This window comes from Aphelocoma coerulescens, chromosome 27 (genome assembly GCF_041296385.1).
Source record: "Aphelocoma coerulescens isolate FSJ_1873_10779 chromosome 27, UR_Acoe_1.0, whole genome shotgun sequence".
Lineage (NCBI taxonomy): Eukaryota > Metazoa > Chordata > Aves > Passeriformes > Corvidae > Aphelocoma > Aphelocoma coerulescens.
Genome location: NC_091040.1, coordinates 3340508 through 3358869, shown reverse-complemented (window position 1 = coordinate 3358869; position 18362 = coordinate 3340508). Strand labels below are relative to the sequence as shown.

The 18362-nt window shown below is 57.5% G+C and overlaps 2 protein-coding genes and 1 pseudogene across 2 annotated transcripts; all 3 read right to left on the bottom strand.

Moving 5' to 3' along the window:
• Positions 1–1372: 1372 nt before the first annotated feature.
• LOC138099395 (amine oxidase [copper-containing] 3-like) lies at positions 1373–5522 on the bottom strand. Its single transcript, XM_068996598.1, has 4 exons — positions 3892–5522; positions 3508–3793; positions 2673–2802; positions 1373–2509 (listed from the first exon to the last, which is right to left on the bottom strand). The coding sequence occupies exons 1-4, from the start codon at positions 5459–5461 to the stop codon at positions 2207–2209; spliced, it is 2289 nt and encodes a 762-aa protein (XP_068852699.1). The 5' UTR covers positions 5462–5522; the 3' UTR covers positions 1373–2206.
• A 965-nt stretch (positions 5523–6487) lies between these two features.
• Positions 6488–10825, bottom strand: LOC138099396 (amine oxidase [copper-containing] 3-like). Its single transcript, XM_068996599.1, has 4 exons — positions 9256–10825; positions 7978–8263; positions 7631–7760; positions 6488–7099 (listed from the first exon to the last, which is right to left on the bottom strand). The coding sequence occupies exons 1-4, from the start codon at positions 10823–10825 to the stop codon at positions 6815–6817; spliced, it is 2271 nt and encodes a 756-aa protein (XP_068852700.1). The 3' UTR covers positions 6488–6814.
• Positions 10826–12868: 2043 nt separating this feature from the next.
• LOC138099315 (amine oxidase [copper-containing] 3 pseudogene) lies at positions 12869–14818 on the bottom strand (annotated as a pseudogene).
• Positions 14819–18362: the final 3544 nt, after the last annotated feature.

Below are 18362 nucleotides of genomic sequence, written 5' to 3'. Positions count from 1 at the left end.
AAAAATATTTTGAAACCATCAGCAATAAATCCTTCACAGGAGATTTCACAGCAGAAAATGGGGCAAAAGGTGTTGGGGGATGGGGACTAGCACTCCAGTCCCCTTGGAAAAAGTCACTGCAGGAAAACTGGGGCCATAGTGGGGAGTGGGCAGGAAGCAGGATGGAAGCAGTCACCTCCTCCCTCCCAGCACAGAGGACAGAGTAGCTTGGCCCAGTACCCCCTGTGCAGTGCCGGGTGCACATGCCACAGGTCAGGATGGTGCCAGAGCTGCCAGGGTCCACACGGTCCCAGTGTCACTCCATCCCTGCGCTGTGGATAAATCCCTGGCCCCAAAGTCACTTTGTGGACCTGGGGCAGGGCAGGGCAGATGGAGCTGCCTGGGCACTGCAGGGTTCTGCAGCCTGGCCAGTCTGACAATTGCTCGGGGTCCAGCTCATCCCCTGCACCGAACAGCCCTGGCAGCAGCACGGCTGGGGACGTGCGCTGTAAACTGGCTGGCTGGCTTTCCCAGGGAAGGAGTGGGGCCAGGCTGGGAGCCTGATTTCTGCCCTGGATCTGTGCACACCGAGCCCAGGACCAGCTGGCAGCCCAGGAGCTGTGTGACTACAGCGGCAGCAGCTGGCTCTGGGACACGGTGTCCCCGTGATTCCCAAGGTTCTGGATGCAGCTATGGCAGGTGCCAGTGTTTGGTCCAGAATGTTCCCAGATGGCCTCAAGGTGCAGGCTGGGCTGTGGCAGTGTTCTGGTCCCTGCATCAGCACACGAGCAGAGTCCAGGCGGCACCACGCACACGTGGGCACGCGGCCGTGGGCAGGGAGCTGGCTGGCTACAACCTTCCTCTCGCACAAGGCCTGAGAGAAGCCTCTGGGCACAGCCCCTGCTGTCACCCCAGGGCACCCAGGGACCACTGCAGCCTCACACTGAGCCATGGCCTTATTTGCCCCCTCCTCCCACCCCCTCTCCCCTGTGCTGCAGCAAGCTGAGCTGGCTCTCAGGGGGACATGCCACAGCCATTAGGGCTTCTCGAGCCCCTCACACCATGGTTCTGGACAGACCCATCCACTACAGCAAGGGGTCAGAGGGGATGGATACCCACCATGCCCCCAGGGACACCTTGGTGAGTGCTTAGCATCTGCAGCCGTGTGCCAGGGCTGGCACTGGCCTCACCAAGCTTCTTGGTGTCCCCATCCCAGCCTGGCACAGGGGGGATGGGCTCTGTGGGCTGTGGGATCCTGCAGCCCAGAGCTGCACGTGCAGCTGGGGGTGTAGAAGGAGGGTCCCCACACCGGGGGGCTGAGCACGCTGGGCAGCAGCCAAGCCCAGGACTGATTAACGCAGCTCAGAACAACTGTTAAACATTAACTCCCTTGTTTGCTCCATGCTGGGCGCTGTGCCGGGCACTGAGGTGGCCCCACATCCCTTGGACCCCCGCAGAGCTGAGCCAGGGCCGTCCCTTACAGGCCATCAGCTCCCACAGCATCAGCCATGCCGGGGTCTGGCCCCGGCCACAAGAGCCACAGCAGCACCCATGAGCTACGCGAGTTTGTCCAGGAAAAGCACTCGAGTGCCTGTTTATTGGGAAGGGCGGACACGGGACAGCCCAGCCCGGGGACTGGCCATCCGGAGGCCCAGCTGTGGGCTCCTCCAGCAGCCTCCCAGCGAGCCCAGTGCACCATCTCCATCTGCAGACTTGGCACTGCAGCAGCGGCCTGAGCTTGGCGGTGCCTGGGCCCGGTGGCCTTGGTGCTGCAATGGCTGCGTGGCTGGGGAGGATGCTTGGGGCGTCCTGTGGCAGCTCCACAGCAGCACCACACCACTCACTCCTGCCACTGTGGGCAAAACCTCGGGTGGACCACAGCTCCAAGGGCAGCTGCAGCTTTGTGCTATGGACAATCTCGGCCAGCACCGTCACCCTGTGTGCACCGACGTCGGGAAGGTGATGGGAGCCCCATTCCAGAGGAGGGGAGTGTCTGTGGGCACCCCACAGTGCACAAGGTGACATCCTGGATGAAATAAAAAAAGTCACTGCCAGAGGTTGTATTTCAGAGGCTTTGGGTCCTCCTTTGGCAGTGCTGCAGTGCTGAAACGAGAACCGAGCTTCTCTGAAAACCTGACCCGGAGCATGCAACACCCTGGGCAGGTCCTGGTGTGGGACAGAGCCCCCCTGAGCACCCACCCGACAGCCAGCAGCAGCCCCTGGCCCATCAGAGCCCGCCGAGCGGTGGGGCCAGGCTGAGGTTGAGGAAGCCCCCAAAGTGGAAGGGGGGCAGGCGGGGGGCACAGGCAGCGGCAGAGGACAGGCAGGCAAGGGGATTGGTCCCACACGCCCCGGCGTCCTGTTCACTGCTGAAGTAGACACTGTCAGATGAATCCACCGACGGGTCCTCGTTGAAGTAGTTGTAGGGCCTCAGGAAAAAGCCGACACCGTTCCCCACGGTCACCGTGTTGGGGACATCTTCAGCATGAGGGACGTGCAGGAACCCCACAGTGATCCAGGCAACCAAGTCCTGGGGAGAAGAGGAATGAGGCATCTGTCAGGCTGAGCAGGACTGTGCCAGCCCAGCAGCAGCTCAGTCTGGCTCTGGAATGGGTGAAGCCTCTGGGCAGGGCAGGAGCTGGCATGGCCCCCACAAGGCTCAGCTTCTCTCCATCCCAGGGACCCTGGCTTACCTGGTCGGTGATGGTCTCATTGTTGATGAAGTCAGCAAAGGCGACACTGGGTGTCCAGGGGTCATTCTGGTTGTAGATGCTGGTGCTGGTGGGCTCCTCCTCCTTCCTCCGGGTGACGGCCAGCTGGTACCTGCCAGCACAGGGGTCAGAGGGGCTTATCCATGCCAGCACAGGGCAGGGCAGCCGTGGCATTGCCAGCTGGGGTGCACTGGCAAACTGGGGCTGGATGCATCTCTGGTCTGCCCTGGGGTGGGGAGGGAAAGGGCCAGCAGGGCAGCAGTGGGCAGCAGCCCCAGCATCTTCAAGCTTGAGGGGGATCTCCCCGTGGCTTTTCCAGCATGGCTGTGAAACATGAACGGATCCAGGTGCAAACACTGCCACTCAACGCCCAATGCACTCCCTCAAGCCACAGCTACTTCTCCCCCACACAGGCTTCCCCAGCATGAGCTCCGTCAGCTCACCCTGGCACTGAGACTGGAGCGTGCTTATCCCAAGCATTGTCCAAAAGCCGTTCTGTCCTCATGGGAAGATATCACAACCTGGTGATGCCAGTGCTTCCCCTAGGAATTTGCCCTGCAGCCTATTTCCCCTCAAAAGGAAAAACACATGGGGTTGCTCTAAATTAGTCTGACGTGGGGTCAGATTCCTGCCTGTGAACTACCATGAGCAGATGTTATTGAGCAACATTTCAAGGAAGTTTCAGAGCCAAAAGCTATGCATGTTTGCTGTTTAACCCTTCCCTGCAGCCTGGTGCAGGCCTACCCAGAGGTGAGGGTCTCCCTCCACCAGGAGCAGAAGCAGCTGAGGCCACACGCTCCCCAGCCCTGGCACCCACCTGCCCCAGCTGATGGAGCGTTCCATGGAGCTGTTGGTGGGCAGGTGCTTCCCAGCGAAGCTGATGATCTGGACCCGGTAGCTGCGTGGGTGCCCCCACTTGTTGGGGTTGGGGCTGACAAAGGAGAGGTAGCGGGGCATAGGGGCATTGAGTGGGAATGCTGCCTCATCCTCCTTCTCCAGCCTTGCCCTGCGGAGGTATGGCCGCTCAATGGTGTTCTGTGTGCTCCAGGGATCTTTGACAAACTCGTACTCCATGTCCTGGGTCTCCAGGGAATTCAGCTGCCCTGTGAAGCAGAAGAGAAAACCCTCTCGAGCTCTGCACCCCAGGCAGAGCCTCAGGCCACAGTAAACCACAGCCATGCACAAAGGTGGCCAGACCTACCATCAACATCCAGGTCCACCTTGTAGTGGATGTGGTGGAGGTGCATCGTGCCCAGCGTGTGGGGCCCAACCCTGTTGCCATAGTCAGTGCCTTGGCCATGGAAGAAGGAGGAGCTGATGTAGCCAGTGGCATGCACCCGGACCTCCACGGCCCCGCTGCCGTGGAACATGAAGTCCCAGATGTAGTCGTAGTTAATGAGCGTGGAGATGGTACGGATGACCAGCGTGTTTTTCCGCAGCCCACCATAGTAGAAGGACTGCGAGTCGGAGAAGTGGCGCCTCAGAGGGAGGGCAGAGTCATGCTCAAAAATGCAGAGTGAGTTTTGGTTGGTTTTGGGAGTATCTGTCTCTGCCAGGTAGTGCCGGTCCACGTAGGTGGCTGTGTAGGGGCAGTCGAGGCCCTGGACCAGCTCATAGGCAAACCTGCCGATGCCAAAGCTCCCGTCGAGGTAGCGGGTGGACATGCCCCCAGGGCAGTTGGAGCCGTACAGGGCTAACGCTTCCTGGAGACTCAGCTCGTAGACAATCCTCTCCCCACGGAACCTGATGTCGAAGAGGCGCGGGCCGGTGTTGGGGTTCATGCCGAAGGCGATGCTCCAGCCCTGGAAGGTGATGCGATTGTCCCTGACACTGTAGCGGGGACCCTGGGGCTCAAACTGCAGTGGACCTGGGGACTCAGGCGGGCGCCGGGGCCTCATTGAGCCCAGCACTGCATCAGCCTGGGGCTGCTTGAGTCTGACGACCTCCAGCACACCAGCCACAAACCCCTGCTCCAGATCCCCTGTGCTGGCAAAGTACTGGCCATTGTAGAAGACTTTGTGCAGCTGCCAACGGGAGACCTGGAGGTCCCCATGGTCCACCAGCACCTCCAGCCCCACCGGAGACAGGTAGTAACCGGTGCCAGCCACGTTGTGGAAAAGGACAAACCAGGTCATGCGATCACCCGACTTAAAGCCCCGTGGGGCTGTGGTGAGGATGACCAGGTTGGTCCCATCAGACTCACAGCACGCAGCCAGGAAGCGCGGAGCCTTTTTCAGCTCCCTCTGAATGAGGGTGTTGATATCCATGTACTCCTTGCCGGTAACGGGTCTGCGGTGGTACGGCACCTTCCCCCCGTACTTCTGCACCGTCACGTCTCGGTGGTACACTGGCGTCGGCAGCGGCCCCACCACGTACTCGGTGACGTTGGGGTCTGCCTGGTTCCCAAAGTACAGCACAGCCAGCGCCTCCCGGGCGGGACGAGCCCCTCCGCCGTCCAGGAACCGCAGCACCTCTGCCTTGGCGGGGACCTGCAGATCCACGGAGGCGATGCAGTTGTCCGAGGGTTTGGCACGCGAGGCCTCAACCAGCGGCACCCCGAGCTTTGCCTGCAGGTACCGCACCACCTGGGACATCTCCTCAGGGGTCAGGTCAGCAAAGACCAGGCTCTGGCCATCCTCCATGTCCTCCTGCTCCGGGTGCAGATGCTGGCAGCTCCTGGGGCTCCTTCCTCTGGTCAGCAACACGCAGACCAAAGCGAATATTGTGGCTAACGCCAGACCAAGGAGGATGAGCACGGTTTTCAGGCTCATGCCTGCTGGGGCACCGAGTGCTCCTGCAGTCTGGCAGGACACGTTTCCAGCTGCGGAATCCTCCCAGAGACTCACTAGAACAAGGGGCTGGGTTGGGTTGGGTTTATTTTTCTCCCCTGTTTTCACAGCAGGGAACAACCCGGAGGAACTCGCAGGGAGGGCGCGAGGGGACGTTCTCACACATTGCCAGGGTTTGCTGGGAACCATAAAAGGCAACTTTGTTCTGCTTCCCTAGAGGGTCATAATTTAAAGTAAACTCAATGTTTGTACATCTGTGCTTCCCCTCTGGTCCCAGATCCTACACTGCAGAGCTTAGAGAGGATGGATCCAGTCATTTAGGGGGAATAAGCACACCTCCCTGCTCCTCCTTCTCTTAACCCCACGGATGCTGGCAGCAGTGGCTGTAGAGATGAGCCTTCCCTGCGCAGAGCTGTGCTAAACACAGCACCACTGCCCCATCCTGGCACAGCCTTGCCATCACCAGCAGCGTTGACTGCTGCTGCCCACGTCACCATGGTTCTGCAGCCAGGAGGGAGGGGACAGCTCTTTGTCACCCTGCAAAGGTGCCCGCTGATCCTGAGCTACATCCTAGCACAGATGGGGCTGCGAGGAGGGGAACAAGGGTGCCAGAGCCCAACCAGCATCCTGGCAAACAGGCAGTGGCTCTGGCCATGCTGCATCACCAGCAGCCACGAGACCCCTTCCTGCAAGGTCCTGTCTGGATCCCGCCCTTGTGCCCAGCACCGAGGGCCTGAGAGCCACAACCCACGCAGTCCTGGCCATGACCCAGCCTCCCCCCAATAGCCACAGGGCTTGGTGCCAGTGCCCACCTCAGTCCCTGCCCCTGAGCCCTGGCGTGTGCCCCAGCCTGTCCCTCCGTCCCTCCAGCTGGACATCCCCATGCCCTGATGAACACCCAGAGCCACACAGCTGGGCTGGTTTGTGGGCACAAGAAATGTGGCAGAGACCAGCACCACCCCCCAGGAGACGCTGCTGTAGGTTGTAAGAACGAGACACTTGAGAGCATTGGACCAGCACCATTTTCATTATTTTGACCTGAGATATGCACTACACAGCACTTGCTTCTACAGCAGAGGAACAGGATTTTCTCCTCACTTTCCTCTAGTGACAGACTCAGATTCAGGAATTAACAGATAACGTAGACTTCCATCTGGTATCACGCTAGGAAAATCACGCTTCCCTTTTCAAGAGCACTATTTCAAAAGCAATGATAAAATGTGAAGTCACCGGACAACTGGAAATTGAGACAACTTCACTAAAAAGCTGAAAATTGGAGACAGAACGGTCAGCCTGGTGTCTCCTGACCACATCTCCTCACACCGTCCTGTAGCATTAAAGCCTGCTCATATTTCGAAAACCATCGTAGGTGAATGGGGGGAAGTTTGGCAAACAAGAGGCAGTTTTGGGCAAGCAGGCAAGAGGGTTGGTTTCACATGCTGTAAAGTCCTGCTGGCTGGTGAAAAACACACCATCATGGGAGTATATAGAGGGGTCCAGGTCATAGTAGTTGTAGGGTCTCAGGAGAAAACCGACCGAGTTTCCCACGGTCACAGTGTTGGGAATATCCTCAGAGTGTGGAATGTGAAGGAAGCCAGCAGTTATCCAGGCAACCAGGTCCTAGGCAGGGAAGAGCCACAAGCCCAGGGTTACTCCAGAAGCTGCAGCAGCAGTGACCAAAATACACATGGGGCCGTGGAGAGTGACAGGAGAGAAGGAGGGGGACCCCCATGGGCACCAGCAAGCCACGTTCCCATGCCAAGCTCCCTTCTCCTGGGAAAGAACTCCTCCCTTCCCCAAAGACCTGCCACAGCCACGGCTGCAGACATCCACCCAGTGGAAGGGCCCTTGCCTTGACCTCCAAGGCCTCACAGAGATCTTCATGACGTTTTGCCAGCATTTCTCCACAGGGAGAAACAAGCTTCTGCTCTGCACACTCTGATCTATGTTCTCTGACCAAAGCACCGGGCAGACACACAGAGAAGGGGATGCTCAAACCCACTTCCCTCTTTCCCCTGGGCTGCTGCTCTCACAGCTGGGCCCGTTGTCCCACGGGTGATGCTGGAGTCACTCCGCTCCTGAGGCAGCCTTGGGGCTCCCGTTGAGCCTGGGGCTGGGTGTCACACCCCAGCCCAGGGGACCCTGGCTTACCTCGTTGGTGATGGTCTCGTTGTTGATGAAGTCAGCAAAGGTGACAGTGGGTGACCAGGGGTCATTCTGGTTGTAGATGCTGGTGCTGGTGGGCTCCTCCTCCTTCCTCCGGGTGACGGCCAGCTGGTACCTGAGGACAAGAAAAGAGATGGGAGCAGCCCCCTGAGGCAGGGCAGAGTTAAATCAACTCCTGAAAGAGCCCTCAGAGTACAGGCCTGCTCGCATGGAGCAACCCCAGAAGAATGTTTCCCTGTGCCTCCCATCAAGGGACATCCAGCAATGCCTTCCCAGCTGGCAGGGCTGAGAGGGTCTCTGAGAACCTGCCATCCCAGCCAGAACAGCCTGACCTTGCCCAGCTGATGGCCCTCTCCATGGAACTGGCTTCGGGGATGTGGTCCCCTGCAAAACTGGTGATCTGGATCCTGTAGCCGCGCTGGTGGCCCCACTTGTTTTTGCTGTTGGCTGCGAAGTAGACGTATCTGGGCATCTTTGACTGGAGTCGGAAGGCAGCCTGGTCTTCCGTGTCCAGGACTTTCTTGGTGAGTCGTGGCCGCTCTATCTGCTGCTCTGGGCTCCAGGGAGCCCGTGTCATCTCAAATGCCATGTCATGGGCCACGAGGGAGTTTTTCACCCCTGCGAAACCAAAACAAAGTCACTGAGGTGAGTCCCCACAGTCCCCTGTTCCCCAAGGACATCAGAGTGCCCGCTCTCCCTGTTCTCCCTGGGCTCTGAGCAACAACCCTGTCCAAGAGCAGTTGCTGCTCTGCAGTTCCACATGCCATGCCATGACAACAGCACTTGTGTCTTAATCTATGGCTGGACACTTGTCTGAGCCAGGCAACACCACTCTGTGGCAGACTCTATGAGAGACAAGAGGGGACAAGGGATGAGCCTCACCCCAGGGCAGAGGAACAGGTTTGCTTCCCGTACAAGCATAGTCTAATTAACTAGAGCCTTGTTACTGCTCATCAGGTCATCCTGCACAGTGGAGGCACCTGGAGCAGCCCAGGTGATGAACACATTTGCACATCACACACAAGAGCAGTGTTGTGCTGTTCAGGTCCTGCCACAAAGAGATGTGGGCCCAAGGATCAGAGCAACAGGAGGGGCATGGGAGCAAATTGATTCAGGGACAGGGTGGCAAAGGGCTGCCGAGAGCATTCGATGGCCAGTGCCTCTGCAGGTCTGGCAGAGGGGCTATTGCTCATCTCCTCCTGCCCATCCCACCATGACTCACCCCCCTCTGTGTTCTCCTCCTTTTACATGTGAGTTCTCAGCTTTCATAAAAGCCACTTCAGAGCTGAAGCTGTGGCCATCTATGAAGGTTTGAGCCCCACAGAAAAAGATCCATGCACAGCTAACAGCACTGAGCTCATTTTCTTTCTTTTTCTTGAATGAACAGAACTTCTAACCCCACACCTCCCCTGCCAGTATTAACACTGACAGTCTGATTTCATCTGACTTTTCCTTCTTCCTGCAGTTCTGCCACCCCCCACTGCTAGCACACCACCCTGCCCCACGAGTGGAAAGGAAAATCTGTATAACCACCAAAAAAGTCAAGTTTCTTGAGTCTAAAAGTACTTGGAGAGAACTTTTTGAAATGGAGAGACAAGAGCCAGACCTACCTCCCACGTCCAAGTCCACCTTATAGTTGACAAAATGGGTGTGTATGGTACCCAGCGTGTGCTCCCAAAGCCTATTGCCATATCTCAGGCCATCCCCATGAAGAAAGGATGAGCTTGGGTACCCCGTGGCCTGCACCTTGCCCTCCATGGCCCCGTTCTGGTAGAAGATGAAGTCCCACACATAGTCATAGTTGCCCACAGTGGCAATGGACCGAACGACCAGAGCGGAGTTGACCAGCCCCCCGTAGTAGAGCGACTGCAAGTTGGAGTAGTGGCGCCTCAGAGGGGAGCCCAGGTTCTGCTCAAAGATGCAGAGCGAAGCCTTGCCCTTCCTGGGCCTCAGGCTCTCAGACAGAGAGTGTGTGCCCACATAGGTGGCCAGGTATGGGCAGTCGACCCCTCGCACCAAGGGGGAGGTGTAGCGCCCCAGGCCAAAGCTGCCGTCCATGTAGCGCGTGGACATCCCTCCCGGGCAGTTGGAGCCGTACACTGACAGCGCCTCTTGCACGCTGATTTCATAGGCAACCCTCTCCCCCTTGTGTCGGATGTCAAACAGCCGCAGGCCCGTGCTCACGCTCATCCCAAAGGCAAAGCTCCAGGCCTGGAAGAGGACGTGGTTGTTCCTGACGCTGTAGCGGGGACCCTGCGGCTCGTACTGCACTGGGAACAGCGCGGCCGCAGGCGCCCGAGGCTTCATGGACGAGAAGTCCCCATCCCACGGTGCCTTCCTCACCTTCTCCACGCTGATACGACCCTGCACGTAGGCACTCTCCAGCTGAACCATGTCCCTGTAGTACTGCCCATTGTAGAAGACCCTGCTCACCGCCCACTGCGAGATGTCCAGGCTGCTGTGGTCCACCAGCACCTCCAGCCCCACCGGGTGCACAAAGAATCCACTCACGTTCTGAAACAGGACAAACCAGGTGACCCGATCTCCAGACTGGAATCCATGAGGGACTGTGGTCTGAAATGCCACATTGGTTCTGTCATACTCAAAGACTTCTTTGAGGAAGGTCGGTGCTGCAGCAAATGCCACCGTCTCCAAGAACACTCCCAGCTGCTTGTACTCGCTGCCCAGCATTGGTCTGCGGTGGTACGGCACCTTCCTCCCGTACTTCTGCACCGTCACGTCTCGGTGGTACACTGGCATCGGCAGCGGCCCCACCACGTACTCGGTGACGTTGGGGTCTGCCTGGTTCCCAAAGTACAGCACAGCCAGCGCCTCCCGGGCGGGACGAGCCCCCCCGCCGTCCAGGAACCGCAGCACCTCTGCCTTGGCGGGGACCTGCAGATCCACGGAGGCGATGCAGTTGTCCGAGGGTTTGGCACGCGAGGCCTCAACCAGCGGCACCCCGAGCTTTGCCTGCAGGTACCGCACCACCTGGGACATCTCCTCAGGGGTCAGGTCAGCAAAGACCAGGCTCTGGCTCATGGATCCTGTCTTCTCCACAACACTGGGCTGGGATTCACAGCTGGGCGATCGCCTACCCCTGCTCAGCAGCATGCAGGAGAGAATGAAGATTATCACTGCAGCCCCGACCAGGAGAACGTAGGGAAGTTTGGGGTTCATCACTCCGAGTGCAGTGACAGCACATGCAGTTTGGCTGAAGAATCCAGAGCACGTCCCTCACCTGCAGACCAAGCTCTTTATTCATTTGCAACCGTGGGCGTAACGGCGACGCTTGTGAGGTGGGGAGGGAACCTGTAGCTCCCGTGGGGCTCTGAGAGGAGATCCCAGGTCCCAGCCAGTTTGGCTTGTTTCCTTCCCACCCCAGATGCACCAAAGGAGCCAGCCAGGGAGCCAGTGCCTGGCTCACTCACCAAGCTACTGATGGGTTTCTCTGCTGCAGGGTGACACCACAAAGAGCCCCAATCTCATCCAGCCTAGGGGCCTTTGCTTCTTTCAGTGTCTCCCAGGATGCCCCATCTCCTGTGGGAGCGTGGTGATGCTGCAGAGGAAGGCTCAGCTGGCCTGGTCCTTCTGCACCCAGTGCTCCTGGACCAGCCCCACTCCCCTGAAGGGTTGGTCTGTGCTGGCACAGCCCGAGACCCGCTGGCTCCCAGCACCTCCACATGCCAGTTCTTCCTGTCACCATTCTCTGTTGCCTCCATGTCCTTCCCAGCCCCGAAGGAAGGGACCTGGCAGCTCCAGCCTGGCTCTGGCTGTGGGCAGACCAGAGGCAGCTCTCTGGTGAGAAAAGGCAGCACCTGCTGAATCATCCCAGTCCCATTCCAGCAGACGAGATCTTTGCACAAGAGCTGCCACGGACAGAAATGGTGTGAGGGGGCTGCTCCAGCATGGCCATCAGCTCCTGCAAGGCTCCCCCATGGCACCTGGCCCCATGCAAGGCAGCGACACACCACCAACAGCGAGGATGCCTTTTTGGAGATCAGGGTCCACCAAACACCCTCCTGCTGGGGAGAGTCTGAAGCACAGGCAGGAGGGGCCAGAACCACCACAGCACTGCAGCAATTTACCCCATCTGCATTTGTGTTAATTTAGGAATTATGTTTTCATTCTCACTTCCAACTAGGCAATAATTGCCCTTTTTCCCTGCAAGCCCCACAGCCTCAGATCAGGATCCAAGAACCTGTGTGGGGCATGACCCACTTTAGCTGTGACACAGCTGTGCCCTCCCAGCGCTGGAAGGTGGGGCTCCTGCGGGAACTTCCCAAGCTCCCTGCATGGCCCCAAGCCCTCTTGCCTGGAACACAGCTCCCCTCTCACCACAGGGAACAAGTCTGAGATTTACACAACTCTACACAAGAGCGTTTTGCAGCAGTCAGGGCTCAGGGTCTGTAAACAGAGAGGGGCACTGAGGGACATCGAAGTCACAGAAAAGGACCTTGCCCCCACACAGGAACTGTATTTTAGCACGTTCTCAAGTCTTGCTTTCAGGAAGGAACCAGCATCAGCCCCGATTTTGACCGTAACAACAGCAGCAGCACCTTTCCAGGCCACACAAACCCCTGCATCACAGGCAGGTACACAGGAGGGCGCGAGCAGGGGGCGAATGCTTGCTCTGGAGTTATCTGCAGCTTGACCAACATAGTTCTGAGATTACTTTCCACAATCCAGGAGACAGCCTGGATCCCTGGGGCTGCTTTTCTCTTTGGGCTGGTTCAGATGTAGCCACTGCCCACCAGCGACCTCTTTGGTCCTGTGCAGATGTAAAACATTTTCCCTCTGCCTTTTCCAGAAGTGGTTTTCAGTAACAGATGCCGTGTCCCCACTGTCCCCAGACTGCAGGTACTGCAACAGCCTTCTGTGGGGGAGCAGGGGTGCCCCTGAGGCTGAGCATCGCTGCACTCTCAGGGGTGGCTGCCAGCACTTCACTGTGAGCAAGGGGCTGCTCCTGGGCTCAGATAACCCTGTGCAGACACCCACTGCCAGCCTGTGCCTGCACATGGGAGCAGGGGAACTCACCGGGCTGCTGTAGCAGCTTCGCAGCCCAAGACTTGGGATCCAATGCTCGAGTGTTTCCGGAAGAGAAGAAGGGGATAGAGCTGCAGGGGCTCAGCCCCACGGAGCACCAGGACAGCTGCCCTGCTTTACATGGGGCAGTGAGACACTAAGAGGATTTTCCCAAGGGAGATGGAATGCCAGGAACAGCACCAGGCGCTGCGAAAGCAGGTTCACACTGTCTGAGCTCAGACAGGGCCAACTCCCTGTCTGCCCGCCCATGCCTATGGCAACACACACCGTGCCAGACGTGAGGCCTCAAGGAAACACAAACATTTCTCAGCTGCTACCTTTCATACTTTCCCTGAGCTGAACACAGAGCTCCCAGAAATTCCCACTGCTTTCCACTCAATGACCTCGACAGACTGTTTTACATCTCGAAAAATACTTTTGCAGTGAAATAAGAGGTTAGGAGATTAAAGAAGCAGAGTTCTGATGTCACTTATTAGGGACTCTATGGACAAGGAGGCAAACCTCAAAGCTCTGGGGTTTATCAGTACAATGGCAGGCATTGAAAGAAGATCCAGACCTACCTCCCACGTCCAAGTCCACCTTATAGTTGACAAAATGGGTGTGTATGGTACCCAGCGTGTGCTCCCAAAGCCTATTGCCATATCTCAGGCCATCCCCATGAAGAAAAGATGAGCTTGGGTACCCCGTGGCCTGCACCTTGCCCTCCATGGCCCCGTTCTGGTAGAAGATGAAGTCCCACACATAGTCATAGTTGCCCACAGTGGCAATGGACCGAACGACCAGAGCGGAGTTGACCAGCCCCCCGTAGTAGAGCGACTGCAAGTTGGAGTAGTGGCGCCTCAGAGGGGAGCCCAGGTTCTGCTCAAAGATGCAGAGCGAAGCCTTGCCCTTCCTGGGCCTCAGGCTCTCAGACAGAGAGTGTGTGTCCACATAGGTGGCCAGGTACGGGCAGTCGACCCCTCGCACCAAGGGGGAGGTGTAGCGCCCCAGGCCAAAGCTGCCGTCCATGTAGCGCGTGGACATCCCTCCCGGGCAGTTGGAGCCGTACACTGACAGTGCCTCTTGCACGCTGATTTCATAGGCAACCCTCTCCCCCTTGTGTCGGATGTCAAACAGCCGCAGGCCCGTGCTCACGCTCATCCCAAAGGCAAAGCTCCAGGCCTGGAAGAGGACGTGGTTGTTCCTGACGCTGTAGCGGGGACCCTGCGGCTCGTACTGCACTGGGAACAGCGCGGCCGCAGGCGCCCGAGGCTTCATGGACGAGAAGTCCCCATCCCACGGTGCCTTCCTCACCTTCTCCACGCTGATACGACCCTGCACGTAGGCACTCTCCAGCTGAACCATGTCCCTGTAGTACTGCCCATTGTAGAAGACCCTGCTCACCGCCCACTGCGAGATGTCCAGGCTGCTGTGGTCCACCAGCACCTCCAGCCCCACCGGGTGCACAAAGAATCCACTCACGTTCTGAAACAGGACAAACCAGGTGACCCGATCTCCAGACTGGAATCCCCGGGGAGCAGCTGTCACGACTGCAAGATTGGCTCCATCGTACTCCATTACTTGTTGCATGAAAGCTGGAGCTGAGGGGAACACTTGGCTCTTTAAAAACCCCCCAATCTGCTTGTACTCAACAGCCAGTGTCGGTCTGCGGTGGTACGGCACCTTCCCCCCGTACTTCTGCACCGTCACGTCTCGGTGGTACACTGGCGTCGGCAGCGGCCCCACCACGTACTCGGTGACGTTGGGGTCTGCCTGGTTCCCAAAGTACAGCACAGCCAGCGCCTCCCGGGCGGGACGAGCCCCCCCGCCGTCCAGGAACCGCAGCACCTCTGCCTTGGCGGGGACCTGCAGATCCACGGAGGCGATGCAGTTGTCCGAGGGTTTGGCACGCGAGGCCTCAACCAGCGGCACCCCGAGCTTTGCCTGCAGGTACCGCACCACCTGGGACATCTCCTCAGGGGTCAGGTCAGCAAAGACCAGGCTCTGGCCATCCTCCATGTCCTCCTGCTCCGGGTGCAGGTGCTGGCAGCTCCTGGGGCTCCTTCCTCTGGTCAGCAACACGCAGACCAAAGCGAATATTGTGGCTAACGCCAGACCAAGGAGGATAAGCACGGTTTTCAGGTTCATGCCTCCCGCTGGTCCAGCAGCATTCAGAGGCTTTCAGAGCAGGCTTTCCAGCTCCTGCCTCTGTCAGTGTATGCTGCACTGGATGGATTAACACAGAAAGTACAAAAGACTGGGAGAGGCTAGGGGAGGAGATCTGAAATCCTTGGTGACCAGAAAGGGCAGATCTCTTCTCAGCTGCAGCCTCTTCTGGTCCTCCTTCACGGCAGTGCCCTGAAAGAACTTGTGGAGATGTAGGGTCAGTGACTCAGACAAGTTCCACATAATTCTGTTACTTTTTCAGTCCAGCCTGGCTTCCTGAGGCTGCCTGTAAAAACGGAGATCCTGCAGTCATCCTGAGGTGGCTGTGACCACTGTGAGGCTCTGACAAGCTGGGAATTGTTGCCACACTGTACAATTTCACCTCTTTACAACTCGCCGATTTTCTTTGTTTATCAGGCTGCTTCCTTGTAAACATTCTCCCTGGCAGTACCATTCCAAGCTCGGAGTCACTTTTTATTTAATTTTTTTAAATCTTACACATGGAAGCCTCTGCTGAAAACACATCCTTCTGTGTAGCAGTAGAAAAACTTTGGCAGGCATGGAGATGTAGCTCAGGATGAGAATCAGGCCCCAACGCGCTGTGAACAACCAGCCCTTAGTTTGCACTTTAGAACAGCTCTGAGCCAATTAATCCCCAGCACTGTACTGCCACAGGATCATCCAGCCCTTGTCTCTCTCTCCAATTCACAGATAAACTGAGGTGCAGCTCCCAAGATGTTCCCTCAGAGAGACCCTGAACGTGCACCCAGCAGCAGCTGAGGGCAGTGCCTGCTATCAGTGCTGCCAAGCCAGAGTGCCCAGGCTGGGCAGCCACAGCTGCCCTCTGCCACCCCAAAGACAGTCCCTGCTGGCCTCACAGTGCTGTTCAAAGGCACTGGCAGAACAAGGCAGCCAGAAGGACTTGGTGCTCCATCCTGCCACGCAGCAGATGCTCGGGGTAGACAAGACGCACCACCTTGGCTACAGTCCCGGAGCTGGTGCTGAGCAGGACACGGCATCCAAGAGAACCACGGCTGGAGATTCAACCCAATATTTCCACTCCTGCTGCCAGCCTCACCTCACCTCACCCTCGTCTTCTCTTCCTCCTGTCAGTTTCCTGATGGGAGACAGCTCCCACCAGCCTCTGGTTCTTCCTCTGTGGCAGATCGTGCCTGGGGCTCAGCCCCTCTGTGGTCCTCTGGCCATGCCAGACACCAGGCTGGGAGGCAGAAGGCCACGTTGTCGTGGGTCACACTCCATTATCCTCACCACCACTGGCAGCCTCAGCCTTCTTCAGGACAGGCTGCAGCTGTGAGGCCAGAGACACGCTCTCTGTGCCAGCACACAGGGCTCTGCCTCACCAGCTGCCATGCCAGGAGAGCCTCAGAGCCACAGCACTTGCTTCATGTAGTCACAGTGCCAGCAAAGGGGCTCACTGCAGCACGGACACAGCAATGGGCAGGGACAGGACAGAAAAGAACAGAGCTGTGCTGAAGTACCTGCTCTCATCAGTTCACAGTGGCAGAATTGAATGCCTCCGAGCAACCCCAAATCAGGCAAAGCAGCGCTCATTTCCAAGTCAGTCTTTCAACCCATTAAATCAGTGAGGCTTCGAGGATTACCTGGGGTTAGGCTTGAAAGAAAAATTCCCTTTTGGTGTAGGCCTGGAACATGGTGCCCATTTCACTAGGAGCACAGAGCAGAAGCACTGCTGTCCTGGGTCAGGTGTGGAGCACAGAGCAGAAGCACTGCTGTCCTGGGTCAGGTTTGGAGCACACAGCAGCACTGCTGTCCTGGGTCAGGTGTGGAGCACACAGCAGAAGCACTGCTGTCCTGGGTCAGGTGTGGAGCACACAGCAGAAGCACTGCTGTCCTGGGTCAGGTGTGGAGCACAGAGCAGAAGCACTGCTGTCCTGGGTCAGGTTTGGAGCACACAGCAGCACTGCTGTCCTGGGTCAGGTGTGGAGCACACAGCAGAAGCACTGCTGTCCTGGGTCAGGTGTGGAGCACACAGCAGAAGCACTGCTGTCCTGGGTCAGGTGTGGAGCACACAGCAGAAGCACTGCTGTCCTGGGTCAGGTGTGGAGCACAGCCAGGACACACCTGCTGCCTCCCAGGAACGGAACAAGTGCTCTGCTGCCACACACACCGGCACAGCCAAGGGGAGACTGCAGCAGAACCTCCACAAAGCTCGCATGGACCTTTCCTTTAACAAGTACACAAAGAGCAGATCATTCAGGTTTGACTTTGCCTCTCGGGTTTGCATCCTGAGTCCCTCAAAGCCATGGCACAGGCTGCAATTACAGAAGGGCCTTTTCCAAGCAGCACAGCAGTAGTTTAAGAAAACTCCACAGGCCTTCCTGCCCCACAAATCACAACTCAACCCTGCAGCTGGGCTGGGAGAGATCCGAAAATAGAGTGTGGGAACACTCCTGGTTCTCTGCATGTTGGGGGCTTGGAAAGAAAGAGAAACCCTAATCTGTACTGACAACCCCACGACAAACCAAGCATAGCACACACCCCAGGGCTGCTGGATAAGGATGGCAGCTTTCTGCACTGCCTCTGCCCCACTGCAGAGCCTGTCCCATGGAAGCCACGTCTGATACTGGATTTTTTAGTACTGTCTGCTTCTGCTGGACTTTTCCAGCTCTGGTTTAGAGCTCTGTTTCAGAATAAACAAAACAGCCCTAAATCCACCTTCATCTTGCAGCAGGAATTTCAGGAAGCAGAGTAATTAACTAAGCCTGCACAGCCAGACTCTGTGTCAATAACTGCCTGATGAAAAGCAATGAGGGATCTTTGGGGGCCACGCACACCATGGAACTGCTTGTGCACCCTCTCCAAAAGGAGCCTGCAACAGCCTAAAGCTAACCTAGAATTAAAGAAATTGCACGTCTCCGTAACAGCAGCATAACTTTATGACCTGCTCAGCGCACGTACTGCTTCCCACATGCCAGTTCCCCAGCGAGATCAGCCCATCACTGACCCACATCCCATATGGAGAATGCACATCCTACCCATGTTTTATTTTGGCTACGTGGTTGCTTTTAGGCACTGCGCATCTTTTATTTGCTAAATTGCCCAAACAAAGGGAGATGGGAGTGCTGTTTTTCACGCACACAGAAAGGTAGAGGTGGCAAAAAATAGCATCTGAAATTTACTGAAACCCAAACCAGACACAGACAGGTTTTGGCTTGGGGAAACTGAGACAGCAACTGCAACAGCTGGGGAAAGGGCACAGCACAGAAAACCCCTGCCAACACTTCTGACACCGGCAAGGCTTGAGCGAGCCCCAAACCAGAGCTCAGACTTCAGAAAGCTCCCACTCCCAGTGCCTCACCTCATGGGGTCAGCTTATGCAAAGCACAACAGTGGAACCTGCCTGACCCTTCCTCCACGCCAGCTGCGCTGCCGGCAGCGCCTGTGGCTGCACACAACTGCTGAGCCATTATTCTCCTGCCCCACATTGAAGCTGGGATGTCCCAAGGACCGGTGAAGCGGAGCCCTGACTGCTCCCAGAGTCGCT